We start from the raw sequence: 18,051 nt of genomic DNA, 5'->3' as shown, positions 1-18,051 counted from the left end.
GGCAAGGAGACGTCGTTAGGGGAGCCGAGCGTGCGTGACACTAAGGCGACGCGGGGTCGCTCGGGTGCGCGCCGGGTCCGGTCTCTGCCGGCTGCCCAGGGCCGCCCCAAAGCACCAGCGGACTCTGCGCCGCGGCCCCCGCCCCTAGCCACACCCCCCAAACAGGTCGGACCCGAAGCTCGCAGGTTTCCCCCGCCTGGTTTCACGTACACATTTATTCAAACAACACAGTCGCGCTCGGGCGAGGGCCGGCCCCCCTCCTCCTGGGCTCTGCTGACCCCTGGTGGCTGGGCCGGCCCGGGGGTGGGGGGGGCGGGGAACCCTGCCCAAGCCCTCCCCGTCCGGCCGCCCCTATGGGCACCACTGCAGGAGGCAGGGGCGCCCCCGGGGGCAGCTCGGGCGGGGGAGGGGGCGGTGGGGCTGTGCGGAGCGGGGAGCCTGGGGAGCAGGAGGCCAGCGGCTGGGCCGAGGGGGCGGGGCCTCTAGGGTTAGGTGGCTGAGGAGTTGCTCAAGAGCCCAGGGGGGTCTCCACGGGGAGACCCGGACATGTGCTTGCAAGTGATGAGGTGGGTGGGCAGCGCCTGGGTGTCGTGAAAGATGACGAAGATGCTGGGCCGGGGGAGGCAGTCCACCGCGCTGTCGTAGCGCAGGAGCGCGTGGCCGGGGGGCCGCGGGGGGGGTGCCCGCAGCCCGCGGCGGCCCTGCCCGTAGTCGCCGGTCAGCACCCGCGCCACGAACACGGCCTTGTGGCCCTCGGAGTCGGGGGGCGAGTAGCGGTCCAGCACCGACAGGGAGGCGTGCTTGGCGAAGTACACGCCCTGTCCGTAGAGCGTTCCTGCGCGGGGGAGGCACGGGGGTCAGGGTGGTTACGGTGGGCAGAGACCGCGCCCCTTCAGGGCCCCAGGCCTCACCGTTGCGGCCGCAAAAGCTGCGGTTGAAGCCGTGCGCGCAGATGTCCGGGACGGTGGCCACCGACGTGCCGTGGTACAGGACCCGCTCGGCCGGCCGCCGGTCACAGCACCGCTCCAGGCGCTCCCGGTGCAGTTCGTACTGCTGCTGCAGCAGCGGGTGCGACACACGCTCCACCTGCGGGCGGCCTCGGTCACAACCAGGCTGTTGTATCCCCTGGGCCACAGGGCACAGGGCTGAGGAGTTCAGGGCCTGGGGAGACCTCACAGCTCCTGTCATGCTCTGCCCAGTAGCAGACATTAGGCGGACATTCGCCACCTCCACGGAGCCCCAAGTGGCATTGGAGGGCTTCCGGGGGGTCTGCAGGTAGGCAACCCATCCACTCACCAGAACCCTGCACCCACAGCCAGGCCTCTGCAGAGAAAAGCTGAGCCCCCCGCCTGCACTGCCCGCAGGACTTCACTCCCAACGCCAGGAGACGCCCCGGACCTCTCAGTGATGGGAGACCAAGATGACCAACCCAGTAGTCAACCGAAGAGGAGCCAACTCAGGGACCCAAAAAGTTTCTAAAGAAATTCTAACTAGTCACTTCAGAGGGATGCAAATGAATATCATATCCATGAAACAAGACGACCTACTGTGAAAAAGAAACAGTGAAAATTAGAGAGTTCTTACATTAAGAATGGAATTGCTGAACTGCATCCAGTGGGTGTGGATAATAAGAAGTTGATGAAGATGGAGTTCAGGAAGTGACTCAGTGCAGAGCTAAAGAAAAGAGTTGGGAACTGTGAGAGGACAGATGAGGGAGGGGGGGAGGAGCTCTAAGATCTGAGTCATAGGAGCTCCACAAGAAGACACCCAACAGGTGATGGGAGCAAGTGAGGACTTAATGGAAGACAGTTCGCCTGAGCTGAAGGCAGCATCTTCAGATGGAAAGGATCTTGCCATAAAATGCCAAAGACAATGTGGAAAGGCACTTACCTGCTGGGAAAACTTCAACCTTCAAAGTGTAAGAAAAGTGTACAAGCGTCCAGACGCACGCGTGCACACACACACACACACACACACACCAAAGTCGACATACAGACATGGAAAAAAACCTCACGTTTTCATACTGGGGTCCTCACCAGCAATATTGGATGCTAAGAGACCATAGAAGGATTTTTTTTTTCTTGCCTTTCCAAGAACAAAAAATTTTAAGGAGGAAAGAAAAAGTGTTAAGTCTCTCAAAGATCTGAAGGAAAACATATTTTGATCTTGAACCCTATATCCAGCCAAACTATTAATGATGAGCACAAAATGAGGACAGATTAAGGTGTGCAAGAACCAGCTGTGCTGAAGTGAACAGAGATGTCTTAACAAACACATAGCATCTTGTATTTAAAAAAATACCAATATCAAATTATAGTTGCAAATTACTTCTAATTGCAAAAGGCAAAATACATTTAAAAGTCCAAAATGTTGACTACTCGCTCAAGGAGATACTTTTACTACACAGAAAAAGGTGACAGGGTCACCAAGAGTAAGCCAGCAGCCAAGCACCACAGAGAAAAACGAAGAAAGTAAACAAAATCAAGAGCCATTAATTGGGCTTCCCTGGTGGCACAGTGGTTAAGAATCCGCTGCCAGTGCAGGGGACACGGGTTCAAGCCCTGGTCTGGGAAGATCCCACATGCTGCAGAGCAACTAAGCCCATGCACCACAGCTACTGAGCCTGCTCTCTAGAGCCCGCGAGCCACAACTACGGAAGCTCACATGCCACAACTACTGAAGCCTGCAGGCCTAGAGCCTGTGCTCCGCAACAAGAGAAGCCACCGCAATGAAAAGCCCATGCACTGCAACAAAGAGTAGGCTCAGCTCGCTGCAACTACAGAAAGCCCACGCACACACCAACAAAGACCCAACGCAGCCTAAAAAATAAATAAGTCTATTAAAAAAAAAAGAGCCATTAGTCATTGAATCCTAGAATATTCTCTTTCATGCAACATGGTTTAAATAACTAGGTTTTTCATTTCCCCCTTTCCTCTCTGGTCCAGTGGTAAATATTTTTTCATTGTCATTATATATCGATCAACCTATGGCCCAAGTATGGAGCTTCTTGCTTGCAATAGAAGCATGCCATGCAGAATAGAAGATGACGTTTGTTTGTCAACCTTGCCAACTTAAAAATAATGTCACTGGCCAAACTGTGAGATGGAAGAGGGAGGAGGAGGTGAAAGGGGGGAAGGGAAGCCCATTCTCCTGATCTTCCATGCAGGGAGGCCAGAAACAGTCTCTAAAATCGTTAAGTGGAAAAAAGACTCCACGTAAAGTCACAAAGGTCCTGCTAGAAGAATCGAGCGCACGTGACTAACAGAGCCTCAGGAGGAGCGCGGGGCGTCCTCCTCCCTCCAAGTGCACAAGTGACAGCTGCTAAGTCCGCCCAGAGTTACAGTGGTCACCCCGGGAAAGCGGTGGTGGTGGTACTGGTGGCGGACTGGGCCCGGGCTGGGAAAGGCTGAGGGTCTGCATATCTGACCAGATCTGGGTTGCTATTGCTGCTCACCGCCCCCTGCCCCCAGGCCCGCCCACCCACAAGTTGGTGCGTCAAGAGGGCCACCTGGCTTCACCCGCACCCTGAGCCCAGCTCTCCACAGCCCCGAGATTCCTTCCCCTGAGCTGGAAGCACTCAGCCCTGCACTCTGCTCCAGCTCCTCTCTGCCCCCTCGCTTCCGCAGCCAGCTCATTTCAGCCTGGCCCAGCTCTCAGCTCCCAGTCACTCTCCACCCCTGCCTGGCACACAGCCCCTCCTCAGTCCTTCCTTCTGGCCCTGCAGGCACTCTGGCCCTCGCTGCCTCCAGCGCCCCACCTCTGCTTCCCACGCCTGCGTGGCCAGGGCTCACTGGGGCTCCCAGAGCTTCATTCGGGTCCCCCACCCGTGGTGCCCAGCCCTTCCCGCAACCCAACCGTGCTCAGAGTTGCCACGTTCAACAAGTGAAAATGTAGAAGGTCTGTGTCTTTATTCCTGTTACGCAGACCTACTTGAGAACGGACTTGAGGACATGGGGAGGGGGAAGGGTAAGCTGTGACAAAGCGAGAGAGTGGCATGGACATATACACACTACCAAACGTAAAATGCATAGCTAGTGGGAAGCAGCCGCATAGCACAGGGAGATCAGCTCGGTGCTTTGTGACCACCTAGAGGGGTGGGATGGGGAGGGTGGGAGGGAGGGAGACGCAAGAGGGAAGAGATATGGGAACATATGTATATGTATAACTTTGTTATAAAGCAGAAACTAATAAAAAAAAAGAAAAAGAAAACGTAGGAGGAGGCTGCCTCGCTGCAGCCAGCCCTCTTCCTGCTGGAGCAGACCCCTTGGGAGGCAGACGGGCCCCAGAACAGCACCCAGAACAACTGGTGGAATGAGTCATCCTCACAGCAGCCACGAGGTGGCATCACCACCCCATGTTCTAGAGGAAGAAACTGTGGCCGGCATCGGGCTGCAACCGGCGAAGTGGGGACCTGTGCTGGGACCCCCTAAGCTCTACAACCTTCTGTCTCCCTGGCCGCACACTCGTGAACACCCTTCGGGGAGGCAACGGGGCTGCGGAGCCCTGGTGCTCCCCTGCCCCCGACAGCTTTCAGCCTGCTGGGCAGCTTCTGGCCAGCCGATCCTGACATAGGCAAGTGATAGCCCACAGACTCTGCGAGGCAAAGATGGTGCCAGGAGCCCAGGAGGCCAGAGGCTGGCAAGGCAGGGCGTGGACTCACCTGGACAACACGGATCCTGCCGTGGGCAGCGTCCAGTGTGGCGCAGAAGGCCTGCACTACTGTCTGGAACTCACTGCTGCTCTCGGCCACACGCTCCAGCCTGCCCAAGGGCTCCCTTGGCCTCTGCTGTGGCACTGACACACAGGGAGAAAGGGGGTGCGGGCCACGCCTGGGGCACCGGTCCACCCTGCCCTCCCCCGTGCGGGCTGCAGACTCACGAGTGGGGCCCGAAGCCGCCAAGGGAAAAGCCAAGCTCTGATCCCGGGGGCCAGCCCGCAGCGCTGCTAAGTGGCGGGCCGCACGGGTGGGCTGGGTCCCAAAGCCACGGAAGACGGTGCGGTCACCACGAAGGGCAACGCTCACGCCGTGGCGCCGCTCCAGGCGGGCGCACAGCTCCACGGGCAGCACGCAGCCCTGGGGCCCCACCGTCTCCTCCCGGAGGTGCACCTCCAAGGCCGCCTCTAGGGCCCGGTCCAGCTCATCCATATCCTGCTCAAAGGCCGCATGCACCTCCAGCTGGGCCCAGCTACCAGGCCCCCCACCCCGGAGCTCCTGTTCTTCCTCCAGCGGGGGCGGCTTCTGCAGGGAGAGGGCCAGGGCCCACTGCAGCGCCACAGCCTCCTCCCGCCCGGCCACCTGGCCTTGTGGCTCCAGTGAGTGGCAGAGAGCCAGCTGCAGCTCGGCCTCCTCCTCCAGCCGCCCAGGCGCCCTGGTGCTGGGGGCCACGGGCCCCTCCCCAGCCCTGGGAGTCTTCTCCTCTGGCTGCCTCTCAGGCTCCTCCTCCCCCAGCTCCAGTGGCAGCCAGTCTTCCCCGTCCAGGCCCTCCAGGGCGGCCAGCAGCTCTCGGACCTCCTCTGGGGACAGGGAGAGGCACCGGGTCAGGGGTCAAGTCCAGCCAGAATGGGGCTGAAGGAGAGGACTAGTCAGGGGACGGGTGGAAGATAGAGAGGAGGTTAGAGGGTATACAGTCACAGGGCAGAGCAGCAGAGCGTGAGGCCAAGAAAGGGCCGCAGGATGTGCCAGGGCCCCCAGGGAGCCCTACCTAGGCTCATATTCTCCTGGTCACCGTCTGTATTGTCTGGAGGCCACGGGGTGTGGGAGTAGCCAGGGAGGGCATGTAGAGCCTCAGTGGGGTCCACCTGTTGGGAAAGAATGCCAATACCCCCCAGACACATACCCCTCCCAGGCCTCTGAACAAGGGCAGAAGAGGTACGGGGGGCTGAGGAGTGAAAGAGGGGAGGGGAGGGGAGGGGAGGGCTCCATGTCTACCTCTCCCGGGTCTGCGTCTAGGGCAGCCCTAGCCAGACGTTCTGTCCCGAAGACGCACTGGAACTGGGCCTCCAGCCCCCGCAGAAGGTGCTGCCCGTCTGGGCTCAGCAGGAACCTGGCACTGCCTGGGTGCTTCAGGCTCAGCAAGTGACAGCTAACGCTGCCCAGCAGACTTTGCAGAAACTCCTCGGCTGCCTGGCATGGGGCCAGGGCTCCGCAGAGCTGCAGGACCACGGGGCGGGGTGAGGAGGAGCAGTTGGCAGGCTTAGGGCACAGGAGAGGCACCCAGAGCCCCCAGTAGTAGAGGTGAGGAATCCTCAGGGGTCGCTTACCCGAAATCCAGTCACATCTGATCCCTCGAGTGGGAAGAGGGCGACGTCTCCCAGGCCAGCAAGAAGGTCCTCGTGATAGAGTTGAATGAAGCGCATTGCTCCTGGCTCCATCGGCAGCACTGTCTCCACCAGGCCCTCCTGCCGCGGTGACCCCACAGGGTCCAGGCTCACTGACACCACCTGCTCCAGAGACCCCACGGCAATCTCCGCTGGGCCTGGAGACCCCATAGGCCCTGGGCTCACCAGCTCCTCCTGTTCTGAAGACCCCATGGGACCGGAGCTGACTGGCCTGGCCTGTCCCAGAGAGGACCTGTCCCAGAGAGGCCCCGTCCTCAGCGAGGCTCCTGCTTGCCCCGGTGCCTCCTCAGAGCCCAATGTCACATTCCCCGTACAATTCTGTGCCTTTGCTGGCCCTCCAGCCTCTAGGACAGCATGCTTGGGGGCCGCAGGCCCCAACTCGGCCAAGCGGCCCCCTCCACTGGTGCGCTCGCTGAGCTCCTCGGGCTCCAGGACATCGTAGTGGGGGACAAGGCTCAGCTCTGAACCCTGCAGCTGGTGGGCCCGCTGCAGCACCCGTTCGGCCACTTGGAGGAAAGGAAAGGACAGAAGTCGTCAGGGCTCCAAGGCATGGGGGGGCGGGCCGCCCTGTCCAGCCCCACTCACCCTGCCACTGCCGGAAGGAAGCGATGGTGCCCAGGTGCCCTGGCAGGCTGCGCACGCCCTCCAGGGGCCCCCCGCCACTGCGGCGCTCATTCTCCAGGTACAGCTCCAGCAGCATCAGGTCCGCAGGGGGGGTGGCCCCCACGACACGCACCGCCCGGGCCTGGGGCACCCAGGCCAGGGAGACCTCAGCCCCCTCCAGGCCCAGGGCCTGGGCGTGCTCCTCCAGGACGCGGGCTTCTGTGGGGAGGGTGCAAGTCAGCTCAGGGCATCTCCCCTGAAAAGCATGTCTGCCCCAATCCCGTCTCTCACCGGCCTCTGAAAGGGGCTTGGGCAGCTGCACCAGGGCCCGGTCTGGTCGGGGACTGGCCAGGGCATGGCACGGCTGCACTGGCTGTCCTGCGGCACAAAGCAGGGCTTGGACGTACTGCTCCAGGTGCTGGGGTCCCGTGCCAGCAGGCAGTCCTTGGAGCAGTAGGCGCGAAGGGGCGCGTGGTGGGGCTGGCTGCAGGCTCAGCCGAGCGCCGTGCAGAGTGTGCTCCCGGGCCAAGACCCTCGCTGCATCTGCAGGCAGGGGGAGGGGGTGTCAGGGTCGGCGGCCGATGGGCGCCCAGGCTGCCCCTTTGCGTGGGTCCCCTCACCTGCAGCCTCCTGGAAGGTGAGGACGCCCCCGCGGCCAAGTCTCTGCCAACTCGACACAGGTCCACCCCCAGAGCTTCGACGGTTCTCGAAGTAGAGCGTGAGCAGCTCATCTGGGATGTCGGGGGGCAGGCCTCTGAGCTCCACGGCTGCCCCCAGCTCCGCCTCTTCCTCGCCCATCATCACAGCCTGGGCCGGAGGAGCAGGTGGGGTAGCAGCCCACAGCCCCGCCTCACCCCTCGCAGGCCCCTGGGCAGCGTTCCCTGGCACCCCCCTCACTGTGGGGCTGGCCCACATCCCGCACTCACGCTCCCCCAGCTGCCTGGGCCACCGCGGCCTAGGTCTTCAGCCGGACTCCTTCCCCTTTGCCCGGAGGCCGAAGGGCTGTGACGAGAAAACAAAAGTGAAACCGTCAGAGGGAGGGAGGGGAGTGGCTGCCTCTTAGGTGCTTCCCTTCTCAGGCCCCTCCTGCAGAACTTTCCAGCCCTGCCCCCATCTCCTCAGCCCTCTGCCCAGCCCACCCGCCCTACCTCTCTGACCTCAGCCCAGTGGCTGGCAGGGTGGGGGGGCGTGTCGGCTCGCGGTCCTCCACTCCCACGGGCCCTGCCCTGTGAACCTCAGTACGGCCAGTCGCCCTCGCTGGTAAATCCACACGGCGGTCTCGAATCATCGACCTCCACTCAAGATCTCAAGCCTCCGTGTTACCCTCCCCCACTGCACGCACACCTTGGGGCTCTGGCCGGCCTGGCTAAGGCTGGCTTTCAACTCTCCCCAGCAACCTGGGCGACGGCACCCGCACTCACCCTTAAACAACATACAGGGGACCGACCTCCCACCCCGCGAGGGTGGGTCGGCAGCTCCCACTCCTGACCTACGAAAGCTTCCTCCCCGCCTCCCCAGCCTATGCTGTCCTTGGAGGTGGCGGCGGCACCAAGGCTGACCCCAGAAGGGGCTGGTGCTGTGCTCACGGGCCTGCTGCAGCACATGCCCATGACAGAGGGGGCGCGGAGCCTCACGCTCGGCTGCACCTTTACAATCCACAGTCCCTCTTGCTGCAGCCGAGTACCCCCACCCCCCGCCTGTGCTCCATTGGCTTCCAGCCTCTCAGAGAGTTGTGCCCCCCACTGCTCTCCATCTCGCACCTCCCACTTATCCCTCAACCACTAAAACCCAGCCTCCGGCCCTGCTACTTCTCCAAGGAATTGAGGACCTGTCCAGTGTGTGCCCCGAGCTGTACACCCAGCACCCTGGCTGCCCCCACCCTGATCTGAGCCTCCATCATCTCTTGCCTGGATCACTACTCTGACCTCTTAACTGATCTCTCTCTCTGCCACTCCTGCCCACTCGCACTGTCCATCCTCAACAGAGGGCAGGGTGAGCCTTATAAGTGGCACCGACAGCCGCTACAGCTGGGTCCACAGTAAAGCCAAAGTCCTTTGGAGGACCTGCCAGGCTGGACTGACCGGGCCCCAGTCCCTTCTGCCACATCCCCCCTGCATCCCCCATCCTCCATCATCCGGTGCAGCAGACCCTCCCTCCCCGATGCCCTTGCTGGCCCTTCCCTCTTCCCAGACCAGCCTCTCCTACAGAGCCACATGGCCTGATTCACCTTACCAGGTTCTTGGTGGCAGATTCAAGTTGAACCTAAAATTCTTCAAGGAACTATGACTTGCACGGGCCCCTCCTAGGGCCCTGGCCTCAACTTAACATTTGTCATTTGTAATTATTTTTCTTAAAAAAGACCCGTCCAACTGTATGAGCTTCTAGTTGTACAAAACCTGAAGTCCTCCCTGCCTGCTCTACATTTTCTCCTCTCATGGAACTCATCATCTTCTAACATACTGTATAACTTACTTATTACACCAATCCCTGCTACCGCAGGCAGCAGTGTGCTGGAGCAACTCACATCGTGACTACGTTGTTCAATTTTCAGGAATCTTTGTGAATCAGTTGTTAAACTGGTGGTCGCTTGAAATCAGCCACGATGGGGTTTTGATATGAAGGACAAGTGCAAAGGTACAGATCAGGGTTTCCCATCCCTGGGGCCCGCCGTTCAACGATGAACCAGCACACCAGCTGCACGGGACAGAGCCTCTTCCCAATCACTGCTGGGCCTGGGAGAGGCCACTATCCAAAAGGCTGGAAAGGACAATAAGATTCCTAGGCCCCAGGTGGAGAGGCACTCCTGCTGGCAGGGATGTCCCTGGAGGTGGCAGGCAGCACTTCCTCAGGACCGCTGAAGCCGAGGGAATTTAACTTGGCCTCCAGTCCTGGAGCATCTCTAAGCCTCAGCCCCTTAGCAGCGAAACAGGGCTAAGAATGCCACCCTTACAGCTTGTGGTACTGTGATCAAGACAAGTAAGGATAACTGGTCTAGTAGGGACCTGGACCAGTTTCCTAGAGAGGATAGAGCATTTAAACAATTAGGCCTCTTGATTTGGAACAGACTTGGATGAAAGGGGAAGCGGAGTTTTAAGGCCAAAGAGGGATGGAGAGTGCTTGTCAGACTTAGCAAATCCCAGATTTAGGAATAAATTTCTCAAAATTCCCTGACCCAAATTGGAGAGGCTAGGTCTCAGCCTCCAGAGGTCTACAGCCCTCACGGCCCAAGGCCACCCCTCAACGGACAGGACGGGACGCGGGGCTCGGGCCTGGAGCTCGGAAAGAAGCCAGCAGGGGAACCCAGTCGGGTAGGGTCCATCCGGGAGAAGCCCCCGCGTTCCCCGCGGAGCCCAGCCCACGGCCCCGCCCCCGCGCCGCCGGCCCCGCCCCGTCACAAGGCCCCGCTGCGTCTCCGGAGCCGCAGGCGCAGGCCCAGCCCAGCCGGCCGCGGAGCGGGTGCGGGTGCGGCCGCGGGCACAGCGGCCGTCGACCGCGCGGCCGCGCAGCGGACACCGGGCGCACAGGCCTGAGGCGACTCGCGCGACTGGTGAGTCCCCGGCCCAAGCCCGGCAGCGTGTCTACTCGCTCAGCCGGCCGGCAACTGCCGCCCCCGCGCGGGCCCTGCGCAGCAGACAGGCGTTGCGGTGGGTCAGTCGGTCGGTCCGGGCGGGCGCGTGGACCGCGGGGGCCAGGGGGCGGGGGCGGCGGGGCCGGGGAGCCGGAGGGCCCAGGGCGGGCGGGGGCGGCGCACTGCGGCGACAGCCGGACGGGCGGTCTGAGCGCCCCCCGAACGGGCAGGAGGGCCCACCCCCCCCCTCGGTGCGGGTTCCGTGGCCGCCGCCCCCACTCGCCTCGCCCCCACGTCCGCTTTGTTCCCCCGCACGCCCTCTGGTCGCTTCCCTCCCCCACCGCCCCACCCCCCGCAACCCGTTGTTCCTGGTGTACCCCGCTGGCAGGCACCCCGGCAGCCGATCCAGGCCTGCTGGCCCTACCCCGGGACCGAGGGGCGCTCGGGCCCTGCTCTTGGAGGGGGGTCAGGGCTCTGGCTGGTCACAGATGGCGTGGGGATTTCCTGGGATAGAAATAGCCTCCGGCTCTGGCCCCTTAAAGCTGCTTAAGGGGCGGGATGTGAAGGGGAGGGTCCGGGCACACCCCCGCACCACCCCGACCGCGCCCCCAGCCCCGACCCGCGCTGAGCTCTGACCCGGAGAGGCCAGCAGCGGTGAGACGGCCCCTCCAGTTGCTTGCAAGAAACGGCAGAAGCCCAAAATTCTGAGGCAGCCAAAGTCATCCCCTCGTCCATCCCCTCCTCCATCTTTGGGGTCGGCCTGTAGCGGCCCCTCCTGAAGCCACACGCCCGGCCACCCGATACCCACCCGCCTCTCCTGGCCCCCCAGCTCGGGCTCCGGACAGCCCTGGGGCAAAGGTCACGAAACCCCCTCCTTCCGTCCCGTTTCCCGGTAGCAGGTGGCGAGGCCCCTGGCTGGTTCCTGTCACCTCAGGGCTAACCTTTCTCTCTCTGTCCTCTAGGGGGAGACCACAGAACCTGAGGCCATGTCCCATGAAAAGAGTTTCTTGGTGTCCGGGGACAGCTATCCTCCCCCCAACCCTGGATATCCTGGGGGGCCCCAGCCCTCCTTGCCTCCCTACCCAGGGGCCCCTTACCCACAGCCCCCGTTCCAGCCTTCCCCCTATGGCCAGCCAGGGTATCCCCAGGGCTCCAGCTCCTACCCCCAGGGGGGCTACCCTCAGGGTCCCTACCCCCCAGGAGGCTACCCCCAGGGCCCCTACCCCCCAGGAGGCTACCCTCAGGGCCCCTACCCCCAAGGGGGCTACCCTCAGGGACCGTATCCACAGAGCCCCTTTCCCCCCAACCCCTACGGACAACCACAGGCCTTCCCGGCACAGGATTCTGGCAGTGAGTAGTGGGGCAGGGGCAGGGGAGGGCAGGGGCTCCTGGCGCCAGTGAGGGGTGCTGACCCAGCCCGTCCTGCCCCTCAGCACCTCAGCATGGGAACTATCACGAGGAGGGTCCCCCATCTTACTACGACAACCAGGACTTCCCTGCCACCAACTGGGATGACAAGAGCATCCGGCAGGCCTTCATCCGGAAGGTGGGCCACAAGGGCTGGGGAGGGCGTGGGCAGCTGTGCTGGCCGGAGCTCTGAGCCGCCTCCCTCCCCAGGTGTTCCTGGTGCTGACCCTGCAGCTGTCCGTGACTCTGTCCACCGTGGCCGTGTTCACCTTCGTCGGGGAGGTGAAGGGCTTTGTCCGGGAGAACGTCTGGACCTACTATGTCTCCTACGCCGTCTTCTTCATCTCCCTCATTGTCCTCAGCTGCTGTGGGGACTTCCGGCGAAAGCACCCCTGGAACCTCGTTGCACTGGTAACCCGCAGAGCCAGGCCTTCACACCCCGTGGCTCACACCTTGGAGTGCCAGAGGGGGCCGGGGGTGGGGGTGGGGCAGCGGCCGCACACGCTCAAGGCTCGTCTTCCCTCAGTCCATCCTGACCGTCAGCCTGTCCTACATGGTGGGCGTGATCGCCAGCTTCTACAACACTGAGGCGGTCATCATGGCCGTAGGCATCACCACGACCGTCTGCTTCACGGTGGTCATCTTCTCCATGCAGGTAAGGGGCCCCCCGAGGCAGGGCCGCCGAGGGCCCAGAGGCCTTCCAGGGCTGCGGCACCCAGGCCCCGTGTGCCCCTGTGCCCTCAGACCCGCCACGACTTCACCTCGTGCGTGGGCGTGCTCCTGGTCAGCACGGTGGTGCTCCTCAGCTTCGCCGTCCTCTGCATCTTCGTCCGGAGCCGCATCCTGGAGATCGTGTACGCCTCGCTCGGCGCTCTGCTCTTCACCTGCGTGAGTGACGGCGGGGGGCAGCGTGGGCGGGACACTGGGCGGGGGGGTGTCTGTCAACGTGACCCCGCCGCCACCCCCAGTTCCTGGCAGTGGACACCCAGCTGCTGCTGGGGAACAAGCAGCTGTCCCTGAGCCCAGAGGAGTATGTGTTCGCCGCGCTGAACCTGTACACGGACATCATCAACATCTTCCTGTACATCCTTACCATCATCGGCCGCGCCAAGGAGTAGCCCGCGCCCCTGGCACATGCGGGGCCCCACTCAGGTGGCCTGGCTGGCCTGGACCCTGCCCCCAGCGTGGCAGTTCCTCTGTACCTCCCCTCTCTCATCCCTGTGCGCAGCCTGGGACAGAGGGAGCCCCTCTCCAAGCCTCCTGTGTGTACACTGCAGACACTTCTGTTCGGACCCGCTGTGGCCAGCATGGCCCCTTCTAGCCCTCCCGCCCTGCCAAAGGGCAGGGGGGCCGGGTTTCCATGCCACCTCCTGCCCACTCAGTGTTGCATGAGCCCTGTCTGCCAGCCCACCCCAGGTCTGTGGGCAACACCAGGTCCCAGGGGAGAGGGACGGAGCCAAGAACTGAGGGTGCACGTCTCCCCTCCTGTCCCAGCTCCCCCGCCTGGCATAAAGTATCCCTTTCCCCTCCCCAGCCCCACACTAGAGTGCTGCCCTCTGGGGACCTGCGGGGTGTGAGGGTCTCGTCCCTGTGCTGAGCCCTGAGGGCAGAGAGGCCGGGTATGTTTCAGGGGAGGAGGGCGCCTTCCTCTCATTCTGCTGTCTTTAAACAATAAATGGGACCTTCCGCGCTCTGTGTTCCCTTCCTCACTCTCGTCACTGCCGCTTCCTCCACAAGGTGGGGAGGGGTCTAGGCACTGCCAGTGTGAGGCATCGAGCAGGACAGGTGTGGACGGTGGGGCTTGGCTCAGGGTGGAGGTTAACGACAGCAGCTAATCTTTCTCTCTCGGTGCTTCCACCTCCGCTTTTGCAATCTTCCCAGCCACGTCACGAGCTGTATGCCGGGATTCCCAGCTGATGGACGGGGACCCCAAGGCTCCCGGTGGTTACACGTGGTGCCTGGGTCACACGGTGTCTGCCACTCGTGCCTGGGAACTGCACGGCATGATGGGGGGGCGGGGGCTGCGACACCCTCATCGTCTCGCCTCGGGCCTGATGGGCAGCGGCATAGGTCACTGACCGCCCCCAGGCAGGGCCGTCCTGCTCCTCTGGCTCTGAAGGGCCCCCAGGGAGCCCATCAGCGGGCACCTGACACGTGGCCCAGGCCTGGCTCAGACGAAGGCCGTCCGCACCCCTGCCCCCTCCCCCCCGAGAAACCTGCACACCGGAGCCCCCAGGGGAGAGCTGGACGGAGACTCTGAGGGCCCCTGGCCTGCCTTTGGCACCTTCCGCAGCTCTCCAGGCCCCACCCTGCCGTGGCCCTCAGCCTCAGCTGGTCCTGCGCGTCCTCCCCTGTGGCTCTTGCTGCTTGAGTTGGCCTTCCGCTGTCCCCGAGCTCCTCAACCCAAGACCTGGCCTTGCTCGGCCTGAGCCACAGGCGGGCCCCACTTCCCCAGGCCCGATGCACACCGCCTTCCCAGCCACCTGGGCCCTTCCTGGAGACCACCTCACGCTACACGGCTACCCTCAGTCCCTCTGCTTTGTTCGCCTGCCGAGCGCCGGGCAGGCGACGCGGCTCCCCTTCCCCACCTCTCCTCGAGCAGGTGCGGCTCCTCATCCAAGGTACCCTGCCTGCAGGCGCTCCAAGCGCACGGAAACCTGCTCCGTGGTAGCCCACACACCCGTGAGGATTCCACACGGGAGAAAACACGGAGCATTCAGGTGGTTGAAGAGAACACCAGCAGAGGCAAGAGAAGCAGCTCAGGGATAAATGCCAAGCGAAATGTGCAGGGACAGTGTTTTCTCAGGGAATTCACGGAGGACAAACTCTTGGCTGAGCTAATCCTTGGGGGAGGCTCCCGGGGACGACCAGGGGCTGGAGATGTGGGCCAGGGCGGGGCCGGGAAGCCAGGGGATGCACGCAGAGCAGAGGCCACCACGGGAGGGGAGGACAGGGCTGCACATGGGTGAGGGCTTGGACCTGTCCTGCCGGTGAAGGGGACTCTGGCAGCAGCCACAGCTGGCTGTGGGTTCAGGAAGCTGCGTCCGGCAAGAGAATGTCCAGGAGAAGGGGTGATGCCAACAGGTGAAGAAAGCAGGGAGGAAGCAGATGAGATGTGCAGAGAGGAGCAGATCAGGTGGGGCTCGGGGCTGGGGCAGCTGGCAGTGCCACAGAGGGCTCAGGATGGGCCTGGTTGAGGCGGGCAGGGCATCTCTGCCAATGGACTTTGGCCTGCTGTCTGCTGTGTCCTCCTGGAAAGGAGAAAAAGGACAGCTTGTGATCTGACCGGGTGGATGAGTATGTAGAAGGAGCCACAGCAGTTGTGAGGTCAGCAGGGGAGATTGTTCAGGTGAGGAAAGCAGCAGCCCCCAACATCCAGGAGCTGGCCTGGTCCTATCAGCAAGGCCCTGGTGTTGTAGGGGCCAGCCTGGCGCACTCAGATACAGGCCCTGGTGGTCTCCTGTTTAGAATATGCAATTTCACATGCAGATCTGCATCAGACAAGGCCCCTCTGTGCCGGACTGGGTCAAGAGGAGAGGACTCTTCTGTAATCATGTCTGAACACAGACCAGAGGCAGGCATTGTCCAAGCCATAAAGAAGACCTACTGCGTGCATCCTGTCCTGCCTAATCTGAGCAGCTGTTGGCTCTTCAGAATGGACAGCTTTAGCCGGCCCCTAGTCCCCGTCCCCCTTCCAAAGAAGAGGTGTTGAGATACCCAGTCACAGGATGACTCCCTTCCGGACAGCCTGGAATCCCAAGCAAAGCACTGCTTCTTTAGGCCCACCCCAATTCACCCAAACAAGCCAAGTCCCACAGGAAATCCTTACAGTCCCCCTTCCTGTGGTCCCCCCGCTTGCCGCAGTGAGCAGTAAGCCTGACCTGTTCAGCCACAGGGTGCCCTGTGGGCTTCCTCTGGAGCCTTGACACAGCTCACTATACTAAGGCCACTATATGAGGAGGACTAATTTATTCTTCAATCAAAAGTGTTTATTTACATGAGTAATCATTAAGTCCATTCTTGTCTTCAAGATTAAACGACACAGGACTCCCCTGATGGCTCAGTGGTTAAGAATCCGCCTGTCAATGAAGGGGACATGGGTTCGAGCCCTGGGCCAGGAAGATCCCACATGCCGTGAGACAACTAAGCCCACGCGCCACAGCTTCTAAGCCTGCGCTCTAGAGCCCATGAGCCACAACTGCTGAGCCCATGTGCTGCAAGTACTGAAGCTCATGTACCTAGAGCCCATGCTCCACAAAAAAGAAAAGCCACTGCAATGAGAAGCCCACGCACCACAACAAAGAGTAGCCCCCACTCCCCGCAACTAGAGAAAGCCCGCGCGCAGCAACAAAGACCCAACGCAGCCTAAAATCAATAAATTTATAAAGAAAAAAAAAGAGTAAACGACACAAAGTCTCTGTCACATTCCCTGCCCTGCAAAAAAAGCAACACCATCACTGGTGCCTGCTGAAAACCACGGTGAGAGGCCAGCCCAGGACCCCAGCTCACTCAGCACGCCCACAGATGCCTTGTGCCACCTGCCCTGCTAACCAGGGCTACCGTCAGCATCTCAGAGCTGGAAGTGCCTTCAGGACAGGGACTGTGACCTGTGCATTTGAACACCCAGGCCAGCGTCTAGTCCAGAGCGGGCGCGCCACTGGTGTCGACCGTGCAATGAGCGGATGAACTCTACGTAGCACGAGCCGCAGAGGCACCAACTGCCCCACGAGGCGGGCAGAGAAGGCTGCAGACTTCTGGACTGTGGCTCAGCATCAGCATCAGCATCAGCAGGGGGCAGTTCAGGAGTGCAGGCAGCAAAACTGAAAGCCCAGTAAATGCATGGAGCCCCACCTGGGGGAGCCAGGTGGAAGAAAGAGGATGTGGGAGAGTTGAGGGATCGAGGTCGGGTGTGACAGCTGTGCATGTAAAGCTCGAGTCTGAATTCTATTTCTCAGGTAGTGACGAGCCACTGGAGTTTTCCAGGGAAGAGCCCAGAAGTGGTTTGAATAAAGGCAGGACAATCGGCGAGGACCACAGTGACGGGGTGGCAGGGAGGGCCGGGCCTGGGGAGCAGAGGGTGCTTGGGAGGGGAGGCATGGGTGCAGGCCTGGTCCCGGGGCTGTAGCTCCCAAGGCAGCCCTTCCCCATCGGGGCCCAGATGCTGCACCCCGGGCAGCAGCATGGCTTGGCCCGTCTGCCGCCAAACCTTCTGTGTTCCTGAGTGTCTTCTTCGTCTCAGGCTCATCAGGCACTGGAGACCTTTCAGAACTCCCCAGATGCAAACCACCCACCACAAACACACACACACACGCACACCCACAACTTCTCAACTCCCACCTTCACTAGTAAAGAAGGCCTCTTCTCCCCGTGGGCCCTCATCCCCCGGGACCCAGTTCACAAGGTCACCCACATGTCCACCCCCGCAAACCTTCAGGCTCTTGTGCAGCAACTTCCTCCTTTGAAGCCTGTGCCCTCTCCTCTCCTTCATCCAACTCTGGTCTGCTTTTCGCTGGTATCCAGCAGCTTCCCCGATGTGGGAGGGCTCTAGCACCAGGTTCAGAATCCTCCTCTCCACCGCAACTGCTATGATGACCCTGGGGCATTTTGGGTGGTATCTTCCAAGTGCCTCTCTCACCTATGCCCTTCTCTCGAGTCAAGGCCATGACCACCTCTGAGCAGACCCAAACCATCCTCGGCACCACAGACAAGGAGACGATGGCATGTCCCTGCTTAAATGCCTTCAGAGGACTTCCCATCAGGATGGCGGACCGACTGACCCGAGATCCTGACTCCTACTCTTAACACATAAAACTGCCAGATAAAATACTTTTAAATAACTGAGCCAGAATGCAAAAATAAATGTGAAGGGAGACCCTGCGGCTGTGAGGGAAGAGTTACAGCTGTGGGATTTAGAGAGGCTGTGCTGAGGAAACAAGAATCAGCATTTAGGACCTACCAGGGGGAGGAGCCTTGGCAAAACCGCAGGCTCTGGGCTCTGCCCCAAGGGTTGAACGTAATTGGCCCCACTTGATCTGTGGACTCTATCTTCCTGTAAGAAGATAACATCACCCAGAACCTCTATGGTCTTTTAATACGCAAGCTGTCAGTTAGAAATTGCTAGGCATTTCAAAAGA

At 61.4% G+C, this 18,051-nt stretch overlaps 2 protein-coding genes across 10 annotated transcripts in view; one reads left to right on the top strand and one right to left on the bottom strand.

Annotated features, from left to right (window-relative positions):
* Window positions 1–195: 195 nt before the first annotated feature.
* PARP10 (poly(ADP-ribose) polymerase family member 10) overlaps window positions 196–18,051 on the bottom strand; it is a 39,186-nt gene continuing 21,330 nt past the window's right edge. Inside the window, exons 1-12 of one of the 8 annotated variants that reach the window (XM_082601724.1) lie at window positions 9,467–10,283; window positions 7,869–7,944; window positions 7,563–7,749; window positions 7,234–7,485; window positions 6,925–7,161; window positions 6,262–6,845; window positions 5,930–6,151; window positions 5,703–5,799; window positions 4,661–5,514; window positions 1,585–1,674; window positions 912–1,086; window positions 196–835 (exon numbers count right to left, since the gene is read on the bottom strand). In XM_082601724.1, the coding sequence (XP_082457850.1) occupies window positions 489–835; window positions 912–1,086; window positions 1,585–1,674; window positions 4,661–5,514; window positions 5,703–5,799; window positions 5,930–6,151; window positions 6,262–6,845; window positions 6,925–7,161; window positions 7,234–7,485; window positions 7,563–7,743 (3,039 nt within the window). In that variant the 5' untranslated portion in view covers window positions 7,744–7,749; window positions 7,869–7,944; window positions 9,467–10,283 and the 3' untranslated portion in view covers window positions 196–488. Of the gene's footprint in view, window positions 836–911; window positions 1,087–1,584; window positions 1,675–4,660; window positions 5,515–5,702; window positions 5,800–5,929; window positions 6,152–6,261; window positions 6,846–6,924; window positions 7,162–7,233; window positions 7,486–7,562; window positions 9,021–9,466; window positions 10,284–10,887; window positions 11,443–18,051 lie in introns of those variants that run through there. The other 7 variants (XM_082601726.1, XM_082601722.1, XM_082601725.1 and 4 more) reach the window with 7 other exon arrangements.
* GRINA (glutamate ionotropic receptor NMDA type subunit associated protein 1) lies at window positions 10,351–13,607 on the top strand. Of its 2 annotated transcripts, none has more exons than XM_082601730.1 (7): window positions 10,351–10,489; window positions 11,473–11,860; window positions 11,944–12,056; window positions 12,128–12,328; window positions 12,444–12,572; window positions 12,662–12,805; window positions 12,886–13,607. In XM_082601730.1, exons 2-7 carry the CDS (start codon window positions 11,497–11,499, stop codon window positions 13,033–13,035), a joined length of 1,101 nt encoding a protein of 366 aa, XP_082457856.1. In that variant the 5' UTR covers window positions 10,351–10,489; window positions 11,473–11,496; the 3' UTR covers window positions 13,036–13,607. The 2 variants fall into 2 exon arrangements, with proteins under 2 accessions (XP_082457856.1, XP_082457857.1); XM_082601731.1 differs by having other exon boundaries at window positions 10,373–10,586.

Source organism: Mesoplodon mirus, assembly GCF_964341445.2.
Source record: "Mesoplodon mirus genome assembly, chromosome: 16".
NCBI classification, from domain to species: Eukaryota; Metazoa; Chordata; class Mammalia; order Artiodactyla; family Ziphiidae; genus Mesoplodon; species Mesoplodon mirus.
Note: the sequence above shows the minus strand (reverse complement) of the source record. Positions and strands in the feature narration are given on the sequence as shown.

Excerpts from the sequence above, each read along its gene's own strand:
- GRINA (XM_082601730.1), top strand. The coding sequence starts at position 11,497 with ATGTCCCATGAAAAGAGTTTCTTGGTGTCCGGGGACAGCTATCCTCCC. Across the intron at positions 11,861-11,943 it reads CCCGGCACAGGATTCTGGCA|CACCTCAGCATGGGAACTAT; the intron begins GTGAGTAGTGGG and ends CCTGCCCCTCAG. Across the intron at positions 12,573-12,661 it reads TGGTCATCTTCTCCATGCAG|ACCCGCCACGACTTCACCTC; the intron begins GTAAGGGGCCCC and ends CTGTGCCCTCAG.